At 40.5% G+C, this 25,958-nt stretch overlaps 2 protein-coding genes across 4 annotated transcripts in view; one reads left to right on the top strand and one right to left on the bottom strand.

Annotated features, from left to right (window-relative positions):
* The window catches only part of ALDH6A1 (aldehyde dehydrogenase 6 family, member A1), a 20,199-nt gene extending 7,448 nt beyond the window's left edge, over positions 1-12,751 (bottom strand). The window contains exons 1-7 of the mRNA XM_010855754.1: positions 12,595-12,751; positions 5,229-5,288; positions 3,603-3,677; positions 3,271-3,432; positions 2,968-3,046; positions 2,275-2,577; positions 666-787 (exon numbers count right to left, since the gene is read on the bottom strand). Of these exons, the coding sequence (XP_010854056.1) occupies positions 666-787; positions 2,275-2,577; positions 2,968-3,046; positions 3,271-3,432; positions 3,603-3,677; positions 5,229-5,288; positions 12,595-12,651 (858 nt within the window). The 5' untranslated portion in view covers positions 12,652-12,751. The remainder of the gene's footprint in view (positions 1-665; positions 788-2,274; positions 2,578-2,967; positions 3,047-3,270; positions 3,433-3,602; positions 3,678-5,228; positions 5,289-12,594) is intronic.
* A 214-nt stretch (positions 12,752-12,965) lies between these two features.
* LIN52 (lin-52 DREAM MuvB core complex component) overlaps positions 12,966-25,958 on the top strand; it is a 112,880-nt gene continuing 99,887 nt past the window's right edge. Inside the window, exons 1-6 of one of the 3 annotated variants that reach the window (XM_010855755.1) lie at positions 12,966-13,271; positions 18,093-18,180; positions 18,283-18,357; positions 19,069-19,106; positions 22,440-22,506; positions 25,020-25,103. In XM_010855755.1, coding sequence (XP_010854057.1) covers positions 18,093-18,180; positions 18,283-18,357; positions 19,069-19,106; positions 22,440-22,506; positions 25,020-25,103 — 352 coding nt within the window. In that variant the 5' untranslated portion in view covers positions 12,966-13,271. The remainder of the gene's footprint in view (positions 13,272-18,092; positions 18,181-18,282; positions 18,358-19,068; positions 19,107-22,439; positions 22,507-25,019; positions 25,104-25,958) is intronic. The other 2 variants (XM_010855757.1, XM_010855756.1) reach the window with 2 other exon arrangements.

Here is a 25,958-nt window from a genome sequence, read left to right as displayed (position 1 = left end):
ATACACGGGCATATCATGACTAGTTTCTAAGCCTGTGGATAGGTGGCTTCCCTTTCTGCAATATTAGTGGAAGAGTAAGAATGGCAACTGGACACTATATTTAGTATCAAATGACCACAAAGTATTTGGCAAGGATCTAGTCACTAAGGAACAGCAAAACTGTGCAAGCAAGTAAACCACACTCAGATATTATACAGGGATATTTGGCTCTTTACTAAACCACAACCACCACAGTGACTTAAATAGCCTAGACTCTTAGGGAAGATTATATCTTTAACATTTATAGTTAGGATTTGCGTTAAAGGCAGGAAGGATGAGGGCTAGCTGAAAGCATGGGATGAAGGAATAAATAGGGCCAGAAACAGATTTTGGGCTGAAGCCCAAAGAATCTGAATATCTTTCTTAAGGAGAAATGTGACTTTATCACCGAGATTACCTGGATAAAATAAAAGGTAATTAAAGTGACTGAGAATAAAACTCATCACAAGGTTTGTGGTTAAAGGGAAGACAACCAGGATGAACTGTGAATAAAGAAACACTGGCATTAGAGTGGGATGAGTGGTCTGGCATTAGAGTGGGATGAGTGGTCCCTCTGCTGAAGGGCTTTTTCCAGGTAATTTTAATACATACAACAGAATTTGGGGGAGAAAGGAATAAGAAGTCACCATATTGGCTTGAACTCTCTTGCCATGTCTTGACCCTCGCTCGAAGATGTACTCTCCTGCCTGGTTGGATCCCACAAAGCTGATTGCTTTGATATCCGGATGATCGCAAATAAAATTTACAGCTTTAAGAAGAAAATAAATGATTATCACAAAGGAAGAATGGGCTTCTCAGAATAGCAAATTTGTCCTTTTCTCACTGCTATTGAATGAGAAGTTTCATACTTTTGTTTTCTTGCCCTGGAATCCCCTTTGGAGTTCTGTCCTTGTTCTCTTAAATTCTTTCATTTTTTTTTTTTGGTCACACAGCACTGTTAATCGGATCTGAGTTCCCCAACCTGGGACTGAACCTGCCCCCTCCTCCAGTGGAAGTGTGGAGTCTTAACCACAGGACCGCGAGAAGTCCCTCTCTTAAATTCTTCAAACTACAAATTCTATTTAACCTCTTCTCTTTCATTATTTTTCCCAATTGTTAGTCCAGAATTTTTACTTTAACTCTGAAAGCTACCCAATACAATATTGTAATTAGCCTCCAATTAAAATAAATAAATTTATATTAAAAAAAAAACTCTCAAGGCTACAACTCCTATTTTCCTCCAAAATAAAAGCCTTTCAATACTTGACTCCTCCTTTTGTCTTTTATGAATATGATATTTCCTCAACTGTCACTTGTACTGGAACTCTCAGATATTACTGGGCCCTCATGTGAGAGGCAATAGAGCACAGTATTTAAAAGTAAAAACCATGGTTGGCCTGTTTACATATACACATCGCAACTTTTGACGGTTTCTAGCAACATGACTTTGGGCAAAATCAGCTGATTTCATTATGCCCCAATTTTCTCATTTGTAAAATGGAAAGATAATAGTACCTACTTGAAAGAGTGATTGTAAAGATTAAATGAGATAATAGATGGAAGGCATTGGAACAGTGCTTGTTCCAAGGAAGCACTTTTTAAGTATTAGCCATTATTATATGAATCAGAAGGACTTCGGTACCTCTGTGGTCTATAAATTCTGAGTTAAATAATGTTAAGTCCCTTCAGTGCTGCTGCTACTGCTAAGTCGCTTCAGTCGTGTCCGACTCTGTGCGACCCCATAGACGGCAGCCCACCAGGCTCCCCCGTCCCTGGGACTCTCCAGGCAAGAACACTGGAGTGGGTTGCCGTTTCCTTCTCCAATGCATGAAAGTGAAAAGGGAAAGGGAAGTCACTCAGTCGTGGACTCTTCGCGACCCCATGGACTGCAGCCCACCAGGCTTCTCCGTCCATGGGATTTTCCAGGCAAGAGTGCTGGAGTGGGGTGCCATTGCCTTCTCCGAGTCCCTTCAGTATTGAAATGAAAACTTACTCTTTAATTTTACCTATCTTGCCCCAACCATAGTTCTTTGCCCTAATATATTCTGTAGGGCAAGAAGCACTGCTACTCCCCAGTTAGTTACCTTGGCACGGAGATGGCAAAATGGTCAACAAATATTTTCTTCAAACATGGAGGTTACTTATTATTAGTAAATCCCTTCATCCCTAAAACAGCCTAAAACACCCCATCACTGACTCAACACCTTGGTTTTTGGTAGCCAGATTAATAAGTGCCAGGTCCAGAGGGGCAGGTACCTTCATGTTGTCCATGGATGATATTCAGTGTTCCATCAGGGGCACCAGAGTCCTGAAACAGCTTGGCGAGAAGCATAGTTGCTCCAGGGACTCGCTCTGATGGTTTCATCAGGAAGGTATTTCCACACACCATGGCCATGGGAAACATCCAAAGGGGGATCATGGCAGGAAAATTGAACGGAGCGATGCCTGCGCACACCCCCAGAGGCAGACGGTAGGAATAAAGGTCCATGTCTTTGGTGATGGATGGCATGGTCTCCCCCAGCATGAGGGATGTCACACTGCAGGCATGCTCAACCACCTCTGGAACAGAGAAGCAGCAGTCAGGCGAGCAACTCTTCACACTGCCCAGTACTTAGCTTCGTCATGCTCTAGTCAGCCCTGAGTGGCAAGGCCAGTGACAGACGGAAAAAGCACTGATTCACTATGTGAAGAGGTTGCATGAAGTGAGACCATCTGAATGGGAAGAAGGCAGTGAAACACATAAACCAACTGGAAGATCACTGGAGTACAATAATGAAGTAAGCCAGTAGCATAGATACCCAGGTACTGTCATTTCACACAAGTATTAGGATATCATGGGAGAGCAAAACCTACATAAAGGAAGCAGCAGTCCCCCACTCTGGGGGACTCTTATCTTCCTTTGCTTCTTCCCTGTGTCCCTGAACTCCCCTAGAGGGACTCCCTGCTTACGGAGGCCTCGAAACACATCTCCTTCAGCATCCGCCAGGGTCTTCCCTTGTTCCAGCGTGATCAACCTGGCAATTTCTTTCTAGAGAGAAAACACACAGAAACCAACGCAAGGATGTGCCTCCCCTTAGTTCTCAGGCAGCCAGAAAGGAATAAAAGTCAAGGAGAAGTTGTTGGAGGGAGAAAGCCATGATCTATGTCTCTCTGGATTGTACAGTTAGGGAGGGCAGCTCACAGGGCCACTATGAGAGTGACAAGTAGCACCTAAATAACACTTTGGGAAATTATATCATTCAGCTTTCTTACCAAATTTTCTTTAATGAGTTGTTGGTAGCGGAGCAGGACCTGCTGACGGCTTAATATTGAAGTGTCTGCCCACGCGGGAAAAGTACGTTTGCAGGAAGAAACTGCTGCATCCATTTCGGCCTTGGTGGACTCAGGGACTCGACCAATGACCTCATTGGTGGCCTGATGGAAAAGGCAGCACATCAATCATCTTTGTCCCTGCCCCACCTTCTTCGTATAGCCACAGGGGCAGCGATATGTGCTTCACAATAGAGACCCAGGTCCTTATTTTTCCCACTGTGTTTCCAGAATTCTAGGCTAATGAGTTCAGGCCCCAGAGCAGCTTTCCTTACGGGATTGTGGATGTCGATCCATTTGTCACTTTTGGACTCAATAAATTTCCCATCAATGAAGAGTTTTACAGTTGGCTGGGGGAGAAAAAAAATAAATACAATACTTATATTAGTTAATTGCTTTACTTCTCTCTTTCCCTTTACAAGGAGAAAAGAACTGGGGTTGATAACTAAATTTTCCATTTTCTATAAATGTCACCACTATGAAAGAGATACACAATATACTCTTCTGCAGAGCTTGTTAAGATAGGGCAGAACCTCTTGATACTGTGATCTCTCTGTAAATGGAAAATTCCCTGTAATCACACAGTGGAACTTCATGAGTAAACATACGTCACTAAGAAAGTGAAAGTCAACTCCATGGACTGTAGCCCACCAAACTCCTCTGTCCATTGAATTCTTCAGGCAAGAACACTAGAGTGGGTAGCCATTCCCTTCTCCAGGGGACCTTCCTGACCCAAGGACTGAACCCGGGTCTCCTGCACTACAGGCAGATTCTTTACCATCTGAGCCACCAAGGAAGCCCATGTCACAGACAAGCTTATACTAAAAAAGCAGCAGACTCTGTGTTAACAAATGTTAACTATTATGATTTGTTGGCCCAGCTGACTTTCTGGCACATTACCATGAGCATGCCTTATCTTATGATCAAAATATTTTTAAAAACATTTCTATGTGTAGCTTTTCTAAGAAGCAGCTTGTTTTCATTAAATTTTCAAATGTGGTCTGTAGGCCAAAAAAGGTGAAAGACTACTGTTATAATATGTGCATGCTTCTACCTCAACAGGATTTGGAGCATCAGTCCTGACAGATCAGGTTTAGTTACTGCAAATGGCTAACACACAGTAGGTCTGTAAAAACAACTCTAAAGGTTGTAAAGAAGACAACCTTTGAGGCAGGGTCAAGAAAACCTTTAGAAGTCATGAAAATGTTTGTATCTTTAGACACAGTAATCCCAGTTCAGAAGGGAAATAATATAAAAGAAGCAAAAATAACCAAAAAAAAGATATAAATAATTGTTAGTTTTATAATACTGAAAAAAAGGAATAAATTTAAATGTTATTTGTGAAAATTATTAGATAGGCATTAAGAGTCATAGTCATGGTGGCTCAGGCGTAAAGAATCTCCCTGCCAATGCAGGAGACATGGGTTCGATCCCTGGTCTAGGAAGATCCCACGTGCCACGAAGCGACTAAGCCCGTGTGCCACAACTATTGAACCTGCACTCTACAGCCTGGGAGCCGCAACTACTGGGCCCTTGTGCCACAACTACGAAGCCTGAGTGCCTTAAAGTCCGTGCTCTGCAATAAGAGAAACCATGGCAATAAGAAGCCTGCGCCCTGCAACTAGAGAGGAGCCCCTACTGGCTGCACTAGAGAAAAGCCTGTGCAGCAATGAAGACCAGCAAAACCCCCAATAAATAAAATTATTAAAAAAAAAAATCACAGTCATAAAGATCACTTTGTAATACTAGAAGTGCTTACAACGTAACAGACATAATACAAGATAAGAAAATCAAGATAGAAGATTTCAGATAAACTCTGATCACAATGATGTAAAGAAAATACCCCCAAACTGTACTGGATTCCTTTTCAGAAGTCAACCTTTATTACCAAATAAACTCACCACTGAAGACGAAGAGAAGGAGGATGCTGGCTGCCAAATGGAATTCACCTTGGAAGAGACCTGGGAGATAAAAGAATGATTATTTTGATAAATGAGAGCAGAAAATTATTAAAAACTTAAGTGAATGGCCACTATCTGCTCAGTATTCTACTAGTTACTATGGGTATATGAAGAAGGACTTGGTGTTTGCTCTCAAGGGTCATATAATCTTTAAAGAGAAAAGCTGTGAGGCTGTGGGACACAGCAAACTATGAGAGAACAAAAACTCATAACAATCACGTGTTCAATTTCTAGGATAGTCTTGATTTAAAAAAGATGTTTTTTGGTCATTAGACTGTATTTTTCTAGTTTTGGCCTGATAAATGTAGTCACCTTAAATCTAAAAATAAGAAAACATCTAAGATGGGATTCCCTGGTGGCTCAGACGGTAAAGCTTCTGCCTGCAATGCGGGAGACCCGGGTTCGATCCCCGGGTCGGGAAGATTCTCCTGGAGAAGGAAATGGCAACCTACTCCAGTATTCTTGCCTAGAAAATTCCATGGATGGAAGGAGCCTGGTGGACTACAGTCCATGGGGTCACAAAGAGTCGGACATGACTGAGCAACTTCACTTCACTAAGATGGTGTCTAACACAATAGGTGTTGAATATAAGACAGTATATAACCAAGTGTCAAATATATGTATAATATGCCCATACTCATACTTAAACATGAGTGTTCATAGTAGTTTTCCAGGTAATAGTGTAAAATTTGGGAGCAACTCAAAGGTTGGATGGGTGAATAGGGAAACTAGTATGGTATATTCAGATATTAGAATACTACTCAGCAATGAAAAGGAATCAACTATTGATAAAGCAACATGGATAATTATAATAATTATACTGAGTGAAAGAAGTTAGACTTAAGAAGAGTACCTATATAAGACTAGAAAATGTAAACCATAGTGTCAGAAAGCAGATCAGTGGTTACCTAGAGATGATGGTGGAAGAAAAGATGAAGGTCAGAGGGAAACATTTTGGGGCAATTCATATATTCACTATCTTGACTGTGATGTTTTCATAGGTGTATACAAATACTAAAACAGTAAATTACACATTTTATCTTAGATCAATTTTATTTTAATAAAGCTATTTTTAAAAATGCCACATACACCTAAGAGGAAAAGAACCTGTTATATTTAATAAAATTTAATCAGCAAATGGTTAGGGTGGGGGGATCAGTTAAAATAAAGTCACTCTCAAAAAATAGTTTGTATATATGTTAAGGAAGTTAATTTAAGAAATACAGAAGTCTAATCGAAGTGAGCAAACTAAAATACTCAAGACTGGAATATAAAAGGAAGGTGTAGTCTAATAACCTATTACCTTATCTGAAGAGAGACCACGTTGACCAAAGAGTTTAGGGATGCATAAAGTACAAGAATTTGTTTGAGTGCCGACAGCACTATCCAGAGGAAAAGGTGCTGGTCCTCTGGGCCAGCAGTCTGTCAAAATGCCTAGTCTGCGGCTTCTCCTTTCACCACAAAAGCTATTTCAAACCAGCAAACCACCATGTCTTATAGCCACGTTCCCAATACCAACATAGTACCCGGTATACAATAGGTGTTCAACAGCTATATTGCCTGATGTTCCCCACCCCAGACTTGGTTAGGTGTATTTTTCTGTACACCTAGCAGTCAGTATTTCCCTATTGAGTTTATTTGTCTGTGTTGTAATAGCCTAGGTACTTGTTTTTTACCCCAAGACTATAAATTCCACAGGGACAGGTACTGCATCTTATTTACCTACTTTATAGCATTACTAGATCAAGACTGTTCAGGTATGAAAAACAGCTTAGCAAGTAGTTGGTGCTCATTAAACATTGCTACTATTATTGTATTACTATAAATATTATCTGCTCACATTCCTTGCTGTTTCAAAACATACCACTTTTCTTAAAATTTTCAACTCTGTTCCTCTCCCTCTCACTGAGCTAATCTTATTTTTTCTACTTCAGAGGAAACAGAAACCACGAGATGGAAACTTCCTCAACTTCCTACTAGTAAGCCTACCAAACTGACCAATACTCATCATCTTTTCCTTTTACCTCTTATAGAGAAGGCAGCTACCAAGGTTCATGAAGACAGAGTAACTGGGAGACAGAGGTACACAGTCAATGTTTGACTGAAGAAGTATGTCTTCCAATTTAAGGCTAATCTCTGAATCTGTGCTCTGAAGTCAACTGTTCCTCCTGCCTCAGACACTTCCACCAACTATCCTTTTTTTCCTATATCTTAAAACCTCTCTCCATCCAATAGAAAGGGTTCTCTATACGACTTACCATTATTTCCTCATCTCCTACTAGCTCCTCAATCAACTCCTACCTTTATGACTGAACGCCAGAACACCAGTGACTTCCTCCATACAATGGACTCTTCTCAGTCCTTCTTGTACTTGACCTCTCAGCAGAGGTGAAGAGTTAACCAGACCTTCTGTCCCAAATCCCCTCTCCACTTATATTCTGTGATGCCCTGGTATCTTTTCTATCTCTCGGGCCACATTTTCTCTGCCTTCTTTGTTGACGCCTTCTCCCATACCTGGCCTCTAACTGCTTGAGTTCCTGAACAAGGAGAGTTGGGACCTTGATTTCATTAACTCCAGTGACTTAATTAGCTAGATCCTGGTGATGCCCAAATCTTTAATTCTTCACCAGAATCTTCCTCATCAGGTAATACTTACATAACTGTTGTTACCACATCTCTACTTGGATATTATTTAGGTCCATGTTGGAAAAAGCTGACTTCCTCATTGTCCTCCCACCAATCAGCTCTGTTTCCTACAACCCACCTTTCAGTGAATGGGGCTAATATCCACCTAGGTGCCCAACCAGAAACTTAAACGTCACCCTAACTCTTCTCTCTCTCTCCTCAGTGAATCAAGTCCTGGCAATCTGTCCTCCCAGAAGTCTTGGGAATGCAACCCTTTTCTTGCTCCCTCTTCCCACTCTACACCATCATTGTCTCTTACCTGGGTTTCCGAACAGGTAATGATTCCTAACAGGTCTCTCAGCCTTCAATCTTAAACCTCTGATTCTTGTTTCCACTCCAGAGCCAAAGGGTCTTTTTAAAACACAAACTTGGTCAGATCATTCTTTTGTTTAAAACCCACCAATGGCTTTCCGTTGTCCTTGGGATAAAGACTCACCTCGGTGTTGCTTAGAAGATTCTACATAGTATCTTTACTTCTCTAGTTTCCTATTTTGCTGCTCTCCTCCTTGCTCTCTCTATGCTCCGGGCATTCACAACATGTTTTGTTCTCACACTGCCCTTGCACGTGCTGCTCCCTCTTGCCTGGAGTTGTTTCATCCCATTTGCTTGGCTCACGTCTATTCTTGAGCTCCCTATCACTTTGAGTACAGGTACAGGTCAGTTCTGTAGGCTTGCTAGTAGGAAGTTGAGGATGTTCTCATCTAATGGTTTTAGTTTCCTCTGAAGTAGAAAAAACAAGGTTAACTCCTGTGAGTGAGCGGTATAGTAGCAGTTGGAAGTTTTTAAATCTCAGTATCAGGTCGAGGCTAAGTACCTGATTATGGGGTTCACCTGAATTCCTCTAGTTCTCTTATCACACTAGAGAATAGCATTAAGTCTGTCTTCCCTTAGAACACTAGAGAGTTTTGTCCTCATCACCTGGTAGCATTCCTGGACTAGAGTAAGTACTCAGTAATATTCTGCAGAATCAAAGAATACACCCAAGCAACTGTGGGATATTAATTTTGTTTCATGTAAACTCTCTTACTGGCTTCTCAGGTGGTGCTAGTGGTAACGAACTCGCCTGCCAATGCAGGAGACTTAAGAGACGCAGGTTCAATCCCTGGCTCGGGAAGATTCCTTGGAGGAGGGCACAGCAACCCACTCCAGCATTCTTGCCTGGAGAATCCCATGGACAGAGGAGCCTGGTGGGCTACAGGTCATAGGTTTGCAAAAAGTTGGACACGGCTAAAGTGACTTAACACACACACAAACTCTCTTATAGGGCAGAAAATGTACAGTTCAGCCAAGGAGAGCATTCTAGGCCTCTTAATTTCATTCTGTCACGTGCATATAGCCTCCCTGCTGTCGAGAGGGCATAATAAAACATTGTCATTTAGTTTTTGACTAAATGATAGTCATTTAGTCTTTTCTTCATTTTCCAAAACACACTCATTAGTACCGTTACTGAAGAGAACTATCCTATGTCCAGTCACACCAAACTTCTTGATCTCTAGATGTTTATTTCACACTTGCTATTTTCCTTGGCAGGAACTCCCTTCTCTGGCTAAAGGCCTCCTACTCTTGCAGTACTCAAACGGAGATCAACTCCTTTTGGAAGCTTTTCTAGAATTGCACAGGTTGAGTTTGGGGCTCTTTCCATAGGTTCCTGCAGTACTGTGTGCAGTCTTATTGTTTAGCACTTATTGCATTACAGTAGGAAAGCTTTCAGTGAATATTTTACTTATCTCTCCTTTCCCAAAGTTTGAGCCAGTGTCTGACACAGAAAGAGAGGCTTAGACTTAAGTCCTGAATTCTCAGCAACATCTGTTACTAGGTGGGAAACCTTGGATGACCTTTAAGATTGCCGGGTGAAATATCAACAACCTCAGATACACAGATGATACCACCTTAATGGCAGAAAGTAGAGAGGAACTAAAGAGCCTCTTGATGAAAGTGAAACAAGAATGAAAAAGCTAGTCTAAAACTTAACATTCAAAAAACTAAGAAGATGACATCTGGTCCCATCACTTCATAGCAAATAGATGGGGGAAAAAGTGGAAACAGTGAGACTTTATTTTCTTGTGCTCCAAAATCACTGTGGATGGGTGACTGCAGCCATGAAATTAAAAGATGCTTGCTCCTTGGAAGAAAAGGTATGACAAACCTAGACAGCATATTAAAAAGCAGAGACACTACTATGCCGACATAGGTCCATCTAGTCAAAGCTATAGTAGTCATGTATGGATGTGAGAGTTGGACAATAAAAAATGCTGAGTGCTGAAGAATTGATGCCTTCAAACTGTGGTGTTGGAGAAGACTCCTGTGAGTCCCTTGGACTGCAAGATCAAACTCCAGTCCATCCTAAAGGAATCAGTCCTGAATATTCACTGGAACGACTGATGCTGAAACTGAAGTTTCAATACTTTGGCCACCTGATGCGAAGAGCCAACTCATTGGAAAAAACTCTGATGCTGGGAAAGACTGAAGGCAGGAGAAAGGACAGGATGAGATGGTTGAATGGCATCACTGACTCAATGGACATGAGTTTGAGCAAACTCTGGGAGGTGGTGAAGGACAGGGAAGCCTGGCGTGCTGCAGTCCATGGGGTCACACAGAGTCAGACACGACTTAGTGACTGAACAACAACAACAACTTACTTCATTAATTCTAATCTTCACAAATATTCTCAAAACTAGGAAGTGGTGGAGCTGGAATAGAATCCAAGTATGATTGTGAAGCCTGTGTTCTTTCCACTGTATCACTGAAGAAAGTCACTGAGTCATATTAAGACTAGTTTTCTTTAAATGGGAATGATAATATCCGGATTGCCAGACTCTGGACTACTCTCAAACTATCATGTTACAGTAACTCCTAATTGGCTTAGGATTCTTATCTCTGTTCTTTTTCAGGTCAATGCAGAAGTTTCTGCAAATGAATCAGAAAAAAGTGTTTATTTCCAAAATAAAGTACTTGGGGAAGGAGATTCTTTTCCTTGATACAAAGGACAACATAGTTTTTTAAGGCTCTCAATGACTTGTGATGGCGGAAAAGGCAAAGGAAAAAAAGCCAATTTAATAAAAGATTTCCAGGAGAAGTTGGTAATGGAAAATATAGGGTGGAAATTTTGTTTTCTGACTACAAAACAAAAAACAAAACAAAACCTAGAAAAACAGAACCAGGATTACAACAAGAAATATGAGTTAGGCCAGATCATTTGACAAATCCTTCCAATCCATTCACTGTCCCATTAAATAGCATATTTAAACAGGAACCTTTGCGGACTCTGCTAAGAATCTTAAAAATGCAGTCTCTGGAGTAGAACTCACTGAACCTGATAAATACTAATGTTATCTATAAGCCCAGAAATACAGAGGAAGAAGTTCCCAAGCTGAACATGAGTAAGAAAAGCAAAGCTGTTTCTTGCAGGTTTGATAATGTTGCCTCATAATGTAAGTCCTTGCTAGGCTTGAACAACGGGGAAAGGCTATGAACAACTGGAAACAGCTACAGGCCTCAGGCATGTAGCTCCTGTAGCTCAACCACCTGTCCTTAGGCTAGCTTCAGAGAAGACCTGAACACCCCCACCCCATTCCAACCCCAGGGGCAGAGCTGAGTTACACTAAGCTGACTTTCGGCTTCGCTGGTGGCTCAGACGGTAAAGAATCCACCTGCAATGCGGCAAGCCTGGGTTCGATCCCTGCGTTGGGAAGATCCCCTGGAAGAGGGCATGGCAACCCACTCTAGTATTCTTGCCTGGAAAATCCCCATGGACAAAGGGGCCTGGCGGGCTACAGTCCATGGGGTCGCACAGTGGAACACGACTGAGCGACTAAGCACAGCACAGCACAAGCTGACTCTGGGGTGGGAACGTGGAACTTACACTTGTCTTCCCTGGTTTCCATTTTCTACCACCTATTTTAGAGATGTTTAATTCTTTGCACGTGCTTGGAACAAACTAGGAGCATTAACTATGTGTCCTTATTCAACACCAACAAAACACTGTAACTCTGCCAGAAAGTTAAACAAAGTCTTGGCAAGCAAAGGCACAACAGTCCACAGCCTGTGGAACATGCAAAGAGCCACAGCTGGGGAAAACAGCTCAGCAAATGACTGCTTTTGGGAAAACGGAGTGAACATTCCGAGAAGGAGATTCAAAGTTCATTCACTGACCCTCGCCCCTCGTGTGCTTCCTGGCTCCCGCCCCCTGGCCTTTACCTCGGACTGCAGACCGTGAAGAAGGGTGGGGGAGGGGGACAATTTGGAGGTTCCCGGCCCAATGCTAAGACAGGTGACCAGAAGGGGAGTTCCTAGGGCAGAGAGGTGGCTGGTGCAGAGGTGAAAGGGAAGACGGTGGGCAGACCCACAGAGGTGAGGGCAAGAGAGTGTCGGCAGGGACAGGGCAAGCCTCGAAGAGGAGAGTGGGCCAGAGCCAGAAAAGGGGGCAGGCTCAAGAATAAAAGGGCCAGGGCTGAGTCCCGGGCTGGGTCCAACGAAGGCGGGTACTGAGTGAGGTGTGGGACAGGGCCGCACAGGTCCGATGGGCACAGAGAAGGGTCAGCCATGAAGGGGCTGGCTCAGAGAGCGGATGGAAAGGACGAATTTCGAGCTTCGCAACCCTTTGGCGCCACCCTCAACTCGCCTGCAGGATCCGGGCCCGCAATGCAGCCGCCGCCGCCGCCACCGCCACAGCCGCCATGGCTCTGGGTTGCCTCTTCTCAGCCTCCCGCACCTCTACAGTCTGAGACCGTCCAGAAGCTCTACTGCTGCCAGGCCTCCCCCGTCCATCCTGCCGCACCTCCTCACTGGCGGAAAGGACAATCTCCCCTAGCCAATTACTCGCCCTAACGACTGACTCCGCCCCTCAATCCCAGCCCTGGGGGAATACGATTGGTCAGAAGTGATAGAGCTCTCGCCTTGCTCTACCTCAACAAATTCTGTTGGCGGAGGTGTAGGGAAGACACGGCGCTACTCGCGGGGTTCTATATCGAGCACATGAGGAAGACGCCCCCGAATCCGGAACTGCGATTGGCCAAAGGCACAACCGCGGCCCCGCCCACTCACTGAGGGAAGTAAATAAGTTCCATCAAGACTTTTTGCAGTAGCTCCGCCTCATCCTCTGCGCGAGGGGAGGTGTGGCTAGCACCGGGGGGCGGGTCTATGTAAAGATTGTCTCTATAGGGGCGGGGAGACGAACCCGGCTCCTGGGTTTGAGGGTAGGGTTTCTCTTTGGGGGCGTGGCTTACGGATCCAAGCTTTCCCGCCGACGGTTGGCCACGTCACGTGACATGGGTTGGAAGATGGCGTCTCCCACGGACGGTAAGAACCGGCTTAGAGACCTTTTGCCTGCCACATCCTTCTGCCCTCTGCTGGGAACTTCCGTTTCCATCTGCCACTCGAATTTACATTTCTTTCGTGGGCTCTTCTCCTTTCCCTTCCACTTCTTTTCTAAGCGATGTGGCTGCTTCTTAAGCTCGCCGGTTCTTCACAGCGGCTCCAGAGGTGCCTGGTTTCTTCTCAGTGTACCAGGCAGATGGAGGAGGGCGCCCGCTTGGGACCTTTTCTGGGCAAAAGGACGAGGGTCGCCCTGGTCCTCCTTTAGCCTCATTTGGGTGAGGCTGATGGCCGAGGAAGAGATACTGATGAGGAAAGGAGGCGCCTTAGTGTAGCTTTCCCCTCCGGGCGCCTCACTGAAAAAGGTCAGTTCTTTTCTGTTTGAGCATCTGGAACGATTTTTTGATTCTCTTAAGCGCTAGCTAGGGTTAGTGGCTGACCTCATCCCGGGATTGAACCACAAGAGAAAAATAATTCTCTCCTGTCTCCTTAGATTGGGACCGTTGCCCTGGCAGCTAGGGAAGCAGGAGACCCTCTCGGTCCCTAGCTGTGAGTCCCGAGGAAAATAGAACTGAGCTTTTTAGCGTAGTCATGTACACGTCTCTACCTCTCTTGTTTCTGGTTTATGAACTGTTTCTTAAGGCTGAGTGACTGAACGATATCTGTTTATATGTTGTCTAAGATGCAACTCATCTCAGATAGCAATTGATTGGTTTTGTTGTACCCTCAGGCTTTTGCTCTCCGTTCTGTTTTAGGATTAAGGTTTTGCAGTCATTTCTGAACTGGTTTTTTTTTCGACTATTCCATCCCCACGTCCATTTCACTGATATGTAGTTTTCTCTCATTCTGTGTTTGGAAGGAATCTTGAAAGTTCATTTCAGGAATGAGGAACTTGTGGCCAGAAAAGCTATACTGAGATCCTACTTTATGAAAGGCGTTTTACTAGGTGCGTTGTGAGAGAAGATTAATCAAACATGTAAACACTTTGGCAGTTTCAGGTCTCATTTAAATGTCACCTCTCAGAGAGGCTTTCACAGAACACAGTATCTGGACTTGCCCCTCTTCACCATTATTCACTCTCAGTACCTTCATCGACAGAATAGTTTATTTGTTAAGTTTGCCCCTTTCAGTCCAGATTGAAAATTCCAAGTCTGTTTCGTTGGTAGTTGGATCTCAGGGCTTACCACAGTGCCTCGCCTACTGGCAAGCAGTAAGTCTTCAATTCATGTTTATTGAAAGAATGATTAGATATATGCTTAAATAATATTTTAAGGTTTTTGAGCATGGGTTCATACTGTATGGGGCTTCCCTGGTGGCTCAGCAGTAAAGAATCCGCCTGCCAATGCAGGAGACACGGGTCCCTGGGTCAGGAAGATCCCCTGGAGAAGGAGATGGCAACACACTCCAGTATTCTTGCCTGGGAAATCCCATGGACAGAGGAGCCTGGCAGGCTACCGTCCATGGGGTCGCAAAGAGCTGGACATGATTTAGCTACTAAACTTCTGTGACAAGCAACCACATACTGTATAAGAAATTATGGATATTGAAAGTCAAAAGAGATTCTTGATCCTGCCTGAGTGCTCTCTTGTTAAAAATGAAATGTCTTTTTTTTTTTTTTGCCAGGAAAAAAATAAAGAGCATTTAAAAAGTTAGCCAAGGGAATATGGAGTTGTTTGGGTGTAGACTTTCAGATTGGGAACATAAAAAAGTTGTAGCAATGGATGGTGACGACGGTTGCAAAGCAGTCTAAATGTACTTAATGCCACTGAACTGTACACTTAATACTGGCTAAAATGGTATGTTTTATGTATATTTTGCCACAGTTGAAAAAAAGTCAGCCAAGTGATAGAAGTAATGGCTATGAAAATTTTTAGCTTATAACTAAGTTGTCTTTATATTTTTGTTCCTTATGTTTGATTTTCCCTTCTCTCAATTTCTTTTCCTTCCTTTGGCCAGAAAGAATATTGGAAATGTATTTTTTTTCCTTTTGCCTTTTAACCATATCCACTCTCTCTATTGGCACGCTTGACTTTAAAAGTTTTCATGCTCATCTTTTGCATAGCTTTATCCTTTTCCCTCTAATCTTTTTAATCTGACAAAAACAGGTTAAGCACTGTGAACTTAAATTTTGCATCTAAATAAGTGTCTTATCCTAAAATATACTACTGCCTAGCTCTCTTACTTCTATTTTTAGAGTTCCACCTGTTTCTGTCTATAAGATTTAATTAAAATTGTCTTGCTATGAAAAAAAGTTTAGATCTTTTACTGTTTCTCTTTTTAATGCTTAATTTGCTGGGACCTCCTTGAAAAAGAGAAAATTGAAGTCTAAGTCATTTATTACTTAATGTATGAGAATAACACAGTGAGTCAAGTTATGCCCCAGACTGTGGTCATGTATCATAAGGTCATGCTTATTGGTTATTTAATCCTACCCTCAATAAGTTTATTTTTGTTAAGCTTGAACTTTCCATAAGTAGCATTCCTTGGAAGTTTGAAAATTGAAATTTTGTGTTTCACATATCTAGTTAAGGCAGTTTTTTAGAGTTGAGTTCTTTACCAATTAGAATGCCAATGGAAATTTCCTTAGAGTAAGTAATTGGTTCAGCTAACGTCCATCTTCTCACAGCGGTACAATAAAAAGGAAAGAAGAATAAAGGCAAAATTTTTTCTCCTTTTGATGAAAACACTTAGGATTTACTCTTTTAACTTTCGTGTCTGTCATACAGCAGTGTTAGCTATAGTCATCATTACATCCCTAATACTTATTTACCTTGTAACCTAAAGTTTGTACCTTTTGACCACTTTCCTCTAATTACCCCTCTTCTTACCCCCCACTTCTGATAACCATGAATATGATCTCTTTTTCTGTTTGTCTGTTTGCTTGTTTTAGATTGCACTCATAAGTGAGGTCATACTATATTTGTTTTATTTCATTTATCATAATGCCTTCAGGGTCCATATAGGTTGTCACAAGTGACAGGATTTCCTCATTTATATATGGCTGAATAATATTCCATTTGTGTGTGTGTGTGTATTTTCAAACTTCCTTTATCCATCAGTGAACATTTAGGTTGTTCCCATATCTTGGCTATTGTAGATAATCCTGCTGTGAACTTGGGAGTTCCTTAGACTATTGGGAGGAAATTTTGTTTAGAGAAAAGGACATGTTGAAAGGTTTTATAAATATGTACATTTTCTGGGGGGTGAGTTGATAGCTTTTTTTTTTCAGATTTTCAAAAATTTGGCTTACCCAGAACATGTTAAGAACCACTGTTTGTATCATTAAATTAGCTGATTTATGCAGCTAATTAGTATACTGAGCATAAAGTATGTACTCAACAAATGTTAACTGTTGTTGTTAATATTAAAACACCTTCTGTGTTCCAGGGCAAGAGTGGAGAAGAAATGGTGTCAAAAAATTAGGCAGGGGCTGGGTCATATAGGATTTTATAGGTCACAGTAGGTATGCATTCATGAATTTAGCTGGAAAGAAGTCTTTTAAGCTGGAGAGTGGCTTGAACTGATTGACATTTAACTTTTTGGAGAGAGTAAGAATGGGAGCAGGGAGACTGGTAAGAGCCTATTGAAGTGGTCCAGGAGAGAAGCTATAGTTCCTTGGTTAATTAATGAAATTTCAGAGTGTGTTTTAGGTAGAAACTACTGGATTTACAAATAGATTGGTAATGGAAGCATGAAAGAAAGGGAGGCATGAAGGATGACCCCTGGGTTTTTGGATTGAGAACTGGAGTTGATGGTGGTGCTGTTTACTGAGATGGAGAAGATAGGAATTATGGTTTTTCACATATGTTAATAGAGATGTCACATAGCCACTTAGATATATAACTCTGAAGTTCGGGAAAATATTGGGGCTGGAAATAGAAATATGAAGTCCTTGGCATATAAATGGTGGTAAAGGGTATGGGACTAGATGAGATTTCCTTGGGAGACTTTCAGTCGAGAGTGAAGCCAGCCTGGGGTGGGCCCTGAGTGGAAGGGGAGACTGAAGGAATCAGTGAGGAAGGAGAAGAACCAGCATAGTGGTTTTGTAGAAGCTGGAGTGTTTGAAGGAGAGTGGTTAGTGAGTGGATGCTGCAAAGGGGTCACATAAGAGAGAACAGAGAAGTGACCACTGGATTTAGCAACACAGGTCATCAGTGACCTCCGTGACAGCTGTTTCCATGCATGTAGTTTGTGGTAGGCTAAAGAATGTGAGGTAAGGAAGAGGAGACAACAGGATGGACAGCTGAAAAACTTTTGCCTTGAAGTAGTGAGGAAGTCGTGGGGTCAAGAGTTTCTTCAAAGAAGGTAAATTCCAGAGCAGACTTACTTGTTGAGTATGAGCCAATAGAGAGGGTAGAAACTGGTTGTGCAATAGATTATTCAGGATGTCTTTGACAAAGCAAGAGAAGGTGGAATCCAGAGCCTGAGCAGAGGAGTTTGTCTTTTCTGATAGCAGGGACTTCAGTGACTGGAAGGAGAGTCTGAGTATGAGTAAAGATGGGCTTCCCTGGTGGTTCATGTGGTAAAAAATCCTCCTGAAATGTAGGAGACCCGGGTTTGATCCCTGGCTCTGGAAGATTCCCTGGAGAAGGGAATGGCAACCCACTCTGGTATTCTTGCCTGGAGAGTTCCTCGGACAGAGGAGCCTGCGGGGGCTACAGTCCATAGTGTCACAAAGAGTCGGACACAACTGAACAACTTAATATACACACAGACACTTACACATACACACGAGTAAAGATACAGGTGGTTTTGAACATTCATTTTTCCCAACACCCTACTAAAATATTGTTTCCCTTTTTAAAGATGGGGAGAGTAAGGAAATCGTTTATTTGTGTAACATCATGGCTCAGTAGCATCAGTAATCATAGAACTCATATCTCTAGACTTCCAGGTGAGTGAGTGTTTCAGTTTATGTTCTGTGAGATTGATATGTCATAACATGTAAAATAATGTGTTTTGTTCCTTCTTGGCTTATCTGGGTGTTTTGTTCTAGGGACAGATCTAGAAGCATCTTTGCTAAGTTTTGAAAAACTTGACCGGGCTTCACCAGACCTTTGGCCAGAACAATGTAAGTTTTTGGTTTCTTTATATCAAAATAGATGGGAAAACCAGTGCTACTTTGAGGAACATTTTTGAAGAGTTATCATTAACTGTAATGATTATAATTTTATTTCAGAGGAAGGGACTGAATTCTGTGGTCTGGTAGTAAGAATAGCTGTTTAGTAGTTCAGTTCTTTCAGAGCATAGTGTGACTCAGGAAATGATAGAGAACTTTTAAAAAATTATTTTTAAAAGCTATATCTGTAATAACTCAGACAATATGAAATGTATCAAGTAATTCCTTGCCTCCTTAAGTGCTGATAAAGTTAACTGCTGTTGTAGTTCAGTACAGAACTTTTGTATTTTTTTTAACGCTTACACAAGTAAGCAAATAAATATTTTAAAGTATATAGAGTTTTTTTGCTTTGTTTTATTATGGGGTTATATGATTAGTGATCTACAGCTTAACTTAATTTAATGCCTAGTAATTTATCAATGGATCTTTCCATGTTGATAGGTATAGATTTATTTCATTTTTTAATTTTATTGTCTAGATTTACTATAGCTTATGAACTCATACCCTATTTGGAAACCTAATAATATCCAAGTTTTGATATTACAAACAATTTCACAATGTCTATCTTTGTGCACATGAAAGAGGGTGACTGCGTATGGGAGTGCCCATTTCCTTACATACTAGCCAATACTGAATGATTAATGTTCTGTTTTTTCTTTTTAGTACCAGGTGTTGCTGAATTTGCAGCTTCCTTCAAAAGTGTAAGTAATACCTCACATAATGAAGTTTTTCCAACTTTTTGCTTCTGGGTAAAATCTCAAGTATTTTTTAATTTCTTTATTTTCAAGAATAATGTTTTTGCCTTCATAGTGTTTTGTAACTACAACCCTGGAAGTCTGTTTATATCATCGTCATGTTAATGATGCTAATGCTGTATTTTGATATTTTGACCTTTGGCTATTAGCCTCTTCTCTCAGCTTAAACGATGTTAAGGTAAAGCAATTGAAATATCTAATGTAATGCCAATATTCTTTTGGCCCAAACCATGATTTTGAAGTGTTTCTCTTTTGTTTATGTGATGCATTATGACTTTAACTTATACCTCCCTGGAGGAGTTTCTCAGTGGCTCATCAGAAACTGAAGAAAGACATTGAGTAGAGCCACAACTTTTCCATTTCCTGGGGCAGCAGGCATTGCACTGGATGCCCTAGATATGTTCTCTTATATATTCCCACAACCAGGAAGATAGGATGATTATGATGTTAGCTAGCATGTACACGATGTGTACCATATGCCAGGCACTGTTCTAAGCACTTTACATACATTATTTAGTCTTTACCAAACCATATGAGGGGGATTTCCCTGGCAGTCCAGTCGTTAGGTCTCAGTGCTTTCACGGTCCTGGCCCTAAGTTCAGTCCCTGGTTGGGAAACTAAGATCCTGCAAGCTGTGTGATGTGGCCAGGAAACAAACAAAAACCCATATGACGTATAGGTACTATTATTATCCATATTTTACAGACAGATAAGCACAGAGATGTTAAGTAGTTTACCCAAGATTATAGGCTATATATGGCAAAACCAGGCTTTGAACCTATAAGTCTACTTATTAGCATCCATGCTTATTATACATACTTAGAAGCGTTTGTGCCCAAAGTTAGAAGCACTGACTAGCAGAGAAGCTTAGATGTTAAGTTACTTGCCCAAGTCCTAGTGAGTGACAGGCTAGGATCTGAGCAGAGATCTGTCTGATTCCAAAGCTCATGCTGTTCCTATTAATAGATTAGGGATTTGTAATTAACTCTCTTAGTACCTTACCATATGCTTAACATTCTCTACTCATTAGGTTAAAGGTTAACTTAGTTAGGGTTAAAGATACTGAGTTAAATATTAAGGCCTGTGGCTTTCAGGGTCCATGAACATATTTGTTCAAAGGGACCTTGTTGTAGCTTCTTTTATTTTTCCAGAAGGTAGGGTTGTATGAAAGCTGGAGTGTGTGACTTTAACATATAGGAAGCCCTGAGCATGAGTGAAGGGTAGCATAGGGTTTTGAAGGCAGATACACTTGGATTTGAATCCTGAATCTGTTATTTCACTATCTGTGACCTGAGCAAGTTTCCTAACATTTTTGAGCCTTAGTTTTCTCATCTAATACTGTCTCATAGGCTTCTTAGTAAAAAATGGCATAATGCGTATAAAATGCTTTGCATAGTACCAAGAACTAATAAGCAATACACAGTAGCTAGTATTAGATCAACTTTTGTCTAGTAGGTTAAATAGAAAGATTTGATTTAGTTTTCATAAATTCTCATTCATACTGAATTTTTAGTTAATTATATTTGTTACAACTAACTACTTTGAGTTGTAAACATAAATAAGTGGTTTTTAAAACTTTTATTAGAGCATGGTGTATTTTGAAAATCTGATGAAATATCTATACCTTTTCCCTAGAAGTATGTACATACGTATTGAGTTTTGTTTCTAGGGGTTCAGGGCCATCCCAGGGCCTCAGGTTAAGATCTCCTGGAATATTCTGATTCCCTACTACGGGTAAAAGTGGTGAATTTGACCTAAAACCTTCAAGGAAGGTAGAGTAGTGGTTTTGGAACTCAGACTTCATGGGTTTTGAATCATGGTTCCAGTAGCTCTATGACTTGAGGGAAGTGATTTATAATCTTCCTAAACATCTGTTGTTTTTTTAATTTGTAAAATGAGGAGGATAATAATACCTTTTTCATAGGGTTGATTTGGAAAATAAATGACATGATGCATGTAAAGTGTTTTACTTATCACACAGTACCAAGTAAAAGTGAATTTTTTGAAAAGGAAAAGCATAAATGAGTCCTGGAGATATAATATACAGCATGGTAACTACAGTTAATAATATAACTGTAGTTAATAATACTGTATTGCCTGTTTGAAAGTTGCTAAGAGATCTTAGGGCTTCCCTGGTGGCTCACTCATTATAAGAAAAAAACTTTTGTAGCCATATATGGTGATGAATGTCAACTCAACTTCTTGTGGCAGTCATTTCCCGATATTCACAAATACTGAATTTTTATGCTGTGCACCCAAAACTAATATAATGGTATGTGTCAATTATACTTCAGTTTAAGAAAAGGAAAAGGGCTCAAAGTTGAAGGGAAATCTCATCAGAATTGTTCATATACCAGCTGTGGAGCTTTTAAAAAATAGATATGTAATGCCCTTGCTCAGTTCTTCCCACTGGACCCTCTCCCACACTCTGATATTCTGAATCAGTGCATCTGGGTTATGGCCTAGTTATTTGTATATTTTTAAAGTTATGCAGCTGGTTCTCATGTGTAGCCTGGATTGAAGGCTGTTATGCCAAAGCTGTTCTAAGAATGAGCTCTCTTTGATATTTTGTAAGTTCACTATCCGGAATGAGAAGAAACTTAAAATTCTAAAGTTTTCTATAACATTTACAATAAAATGAAATTTTAAGTGATGAGCATTCCAGTATTCTCTTTTTCAGATTGAAGATTTTCTTATTCTTGGTTCTTCTTTGAAAATCTTCTCCGTCAGCAAATGTTACTTCCTGATTATTGTTTCAAACAGTTCAGTTGGAGGTTTTCAGTAGTTGTGAATTTCTAGTAGTTTCTTTCCAATAAGTTATACCAATAACTATACCAATCTGTTATACATATAGCAGTAACAGTAGTCAGACCTAATTTTCTAAGATTATTTCTTTAAAACCAGCTTTTAAAGATGAAGAGTATTGTTTTGTAAGGGTTCTCTGTGTAGGCCATATCTGAACCTGGAGAAGTCTGGGTATTTGAAATGACAATTTGCCAGTGTTTTCAAGGGTTTCCCTGGTGGCTCAGCTGGTAAAGAATCTGCCTGCAATGTGGAACACCCAGGTTTGATCCCTGGGTTGAGAAGCTCCCCTGGAGAAGGGACCTACTCCAGTATTCTTGCCTGGATAATTCCATGGACAGAGGAGCCTGGTGGGCTATAGGCCATGGAGTTTCAGAGTTAGACAGCTGTGTGAAAAGCTCTTTTTCTTATAAGAAAGAAGAGTAGGGTCTCTTCATACTTTGCATTTGTCTGAATGGATATATTATTTTCTGACAGCCTATTACTAGCTCTCCACCCAAATGGATGGCTGAAATAGAACGTGATGACATCGACATGTTGAAAGGTAAGCAGTGCTGGTGACCTTTAACTTTTGACCTGACATTTGTTCCTCCACATACCACCTTAACAGTTTTTCTCTCACTATTCCCTTACAAGTATTCTTGGCTTCAAATTGCCTGTTTAGCCATCATACTCATGTTTTTCATATATAAATGCCCTTCTCTACTTTTTCATGTGTAGAAATCTTACCAATTCAAGACTCAATCAAAATGATTGCTGCTGCTGCTAAATGCCCTTCTCTACTTTTTCATGTGTAGAAATCTTACCAATTCAAGACTCAATCATAATGATTGCTGCTGCTGCTAAGTTCCTGTAATATTAACTTTATTTTGTATGATGCTCAGAGTTAATCAAAAGCTCTCATGTAAAGTTTCTCATTCTAATTCTCATAAAGGTTCTTTGAGTTAAGTATGATATCTAAGTTTCAGAGGTTAACTTAAACCAAGGTTTATTAGAAAGAGTTAAAATTTAAACTCTGATCTTTTTAAGACTAGTCTGTTATTGCTATAACACAAGTGGCTTATTTAGGATTTACTGCCATCTATTGTTGGCAGTACTATTAATTGACAACCCTGGAGTGGGTTAAGACCTGTCTTTTAGTTCTTTCTGTCTCATCAATTTCTCCAACAAAGAATACTGTAAGTAGTGAATATTTGATAAATGACTTGGAACTCAACCACAAAGTAGAAATTTAAATTAAAAAACATTAATTTTCCTTGATTTTGCTCTACTTTATTTAATTTTTTATTATCCTTCTAGTGGTAAGATTCATGATGGTAGTGAAGTAATAGACTGAAGTTAAGGTAGAAAATCCGGGATTCTTAAGCTATTTAAGCAGCTGAACAGATCGAGAAAGTCTACTTATGCCAGATATAGATAATAATTGTGGCATGATAAGTTGCAGAAAATAACACCTCTATTTGATCTCAGAAGTAATTTATTGTTCTGCGTGAAATACTTAAAAGCAGATCCCCTCCTCCAGCCAGGGGAAAATTAAGTCTCAAGGGCATCTCAGGTTCATTGCTTTAATGTTCCAAACAGACATTTATATAATATTCCATCAGCATGTATTTTCTAAGGAAACTTCAAAGTTTTAGTAAAGGATCAGAGCATTATATTTTATGCAGATTGACTTATGTTTTAAACCTAAAAGTAATTTGGTGCTATTTAAATGCAAATCTCGGAAAGTAAGTTTTTACTTTAAGTCTACTGTCTTCTTTTCTGGTAAACTTTAACAATTTTTATAGGCATTTGATTTGACGGAAAAGTTTGGATTAATATTTAGTCTTTTTTTCCTAAACAAAGTATGCCTTTTATGATAGAGTGTGCTGGAATAACGACTGAGTTTACTAGGTTATATATATTTTTCTCTGTACAGTGCAAGTATACTGGAAACTGTTAGAGTTTTAAGTGATGGAATGTCAAATCAAACTAGCTTAAGCAAAAGGATTTTATTCACATAAGTAAAAATTCTAGGAGTAGAAGTAGCTTTGAGCATATCTTGATCCTTGACTCTTATTTACTTTTTATCGCTATTTTGTTTAGTGTATCATTGCTATTTTATTGTTAATTGAAATATTGTGTATGTATGCTCAGTCATATATAACTCTTTGAGACCCCATGAACTGTAGCCTGCCAGGCTTCTCTGTCGATGGAATTTTCCAGTCAAGAATATTGGAGCAGGTTACCATTTCCTACTCCAGAAGATCTTCCTGACCTAGGGATTGCACCTGGGAAGGGCTTCCCTGGTAGCTCAGCTGGTGAAGAATCCGCCTGCAATGTAGGAGATCCTGGTTCTATTCCTGGGTAGGTCGGGAATATCCCCTAAAGAAGGGATAGGCTACCCACTCCAATATTCTTGGGCTTCCATAGTGGTTAGCAAGTAAAGAATCCGCCTGTAATGTGGGAAACCTGAGTTCAATCCCTGTGTTGGGAAGATCTACCTGGGTTGGAAACAGCTACCCACTCCAGTATTCTGGCTTGGCGAATTCCATGAACTGTATAGTCCATGGGGTTGCAAAGAGTTGGACATGACTGAGTGACTTTCACACGCACTTTCTTTTCACTTGGGAAGTATCAGCTGGACCAGTGAGAACTTGTGAATGACGGTGGAGATGGTGTCCATACTGCAAGTCAAAGATCTGTCTGTAGCCTTTCTCAGTGCTGTGTCCGATCACGAGGTTCCATATTAGTGTATTCATCTTGTATGATAGGCAAAGTGAATGATATAAAAGGATCCTCAGGATAAAACACATAATTGCTATTGTATTTATGCTAACTCTTTTCTCATTAAGTGGGTAAGTTCATATGAGGCATTTGCAGTGGTGGAAAAATTCATTGATTTGTATGTCTGTGTGTTTAGGGTGAGTGAGTGGATAGGAAGAGATATGGATCCATTTTCTATTTACTCAGTAGTAATTAAGTTTGAAAACTTTTATAGCAAGGGTTTGCAACCCATGTGAGTTGTTACTAGAAAGAAAGAAAGAAATGGTATTGAAGTGAATGATTCTGTTTCAGAACTGGGGAGCCTCACCACAGCTAACTTGATGGAGAAGGTACGAGGCCTTCAGAACCTGGCCTATCAGTTGGGGCTGGATGAGTGTGAGTACCCAGATCACATTTATTTAGGGGCCATCCTGTGTGTTTCATGATGCGTTCGGGCATAATTCAAGAAGTATCTTTATTAGGTGTTCTAAAGGTAAGAAGCCACTGTAATCTATGAAGTAAGCCTTTTACGATAGAGTGAGCTGGAATAATTACCGAGTTTACTAGGTTGCAAGTTATTTTTCTCTGTACAGTGAAAGTATATTGGAAACTCTTTGAGTGTTAAGTGATAGAATGTCCAATCAAACTAGCTTAAGCAAAAGGATTTTATTCACATAAATCAAAATTCTAGGAGTAGAAATAGTTTTGAGCATATCTTGATCCTTGACTCTTACTGACTTACTTTCTATTGATGTAGAGTTGATTTACAATGTTGTGTTAATTTCTGCTGTACACCAAAGTGACGCAGTTATACTCATATATACATTCTCTTTTATATTTTTTCATTATGGTTTATCACAGGATATTCAATATAGTCCCCTGTGCTATATAATAGGACCTTGTTTATCCATTCTAAATGTAATAGTTTGCACCTGCTAACCCCATACTCCCAGTCCATCCCTCCCCAGATCCATGACACTTAGTGATGTCTTAGGAATGTGCTCTTGTTCTTGCTTTTGTTTTACATCTCAGAGTTCTGCTTCACTCATGCATTATTATTATTCTTTGACCTTGCACTCAGGAAGGTGACCAATAGGAGCTCCAGTTTATATGTCTTTAAATCTTGTAATCCCAAAGGAAAGAAGATGTTTTCTGAAAATTCCCCAGAAAAGGTCCTGTGGGGGCCTCTGACTATTCCATCTTGGCTTACATACCTTTCCTGGAACCAAGTCCTTTAGCCAGGTAGCATAG

This window comes from Bison bison, unplaced genomic scaffold (assembly GCF_000754665.1).
Source record: "Bison bison bison isolate TAMUID 2011002044 unplaced genomic scaffold, Bison_UMD1.0 scf7180017864368, whole genome shotgun sequence".
NCBI lineage: Eukaryota > Metazoa > Chordata > Mammalia > Artiodactyla > Bovidae > Bison > Bison bison.
This window is presented reverse-complemented; position numbering and strand designations above follow the sequence as displayed.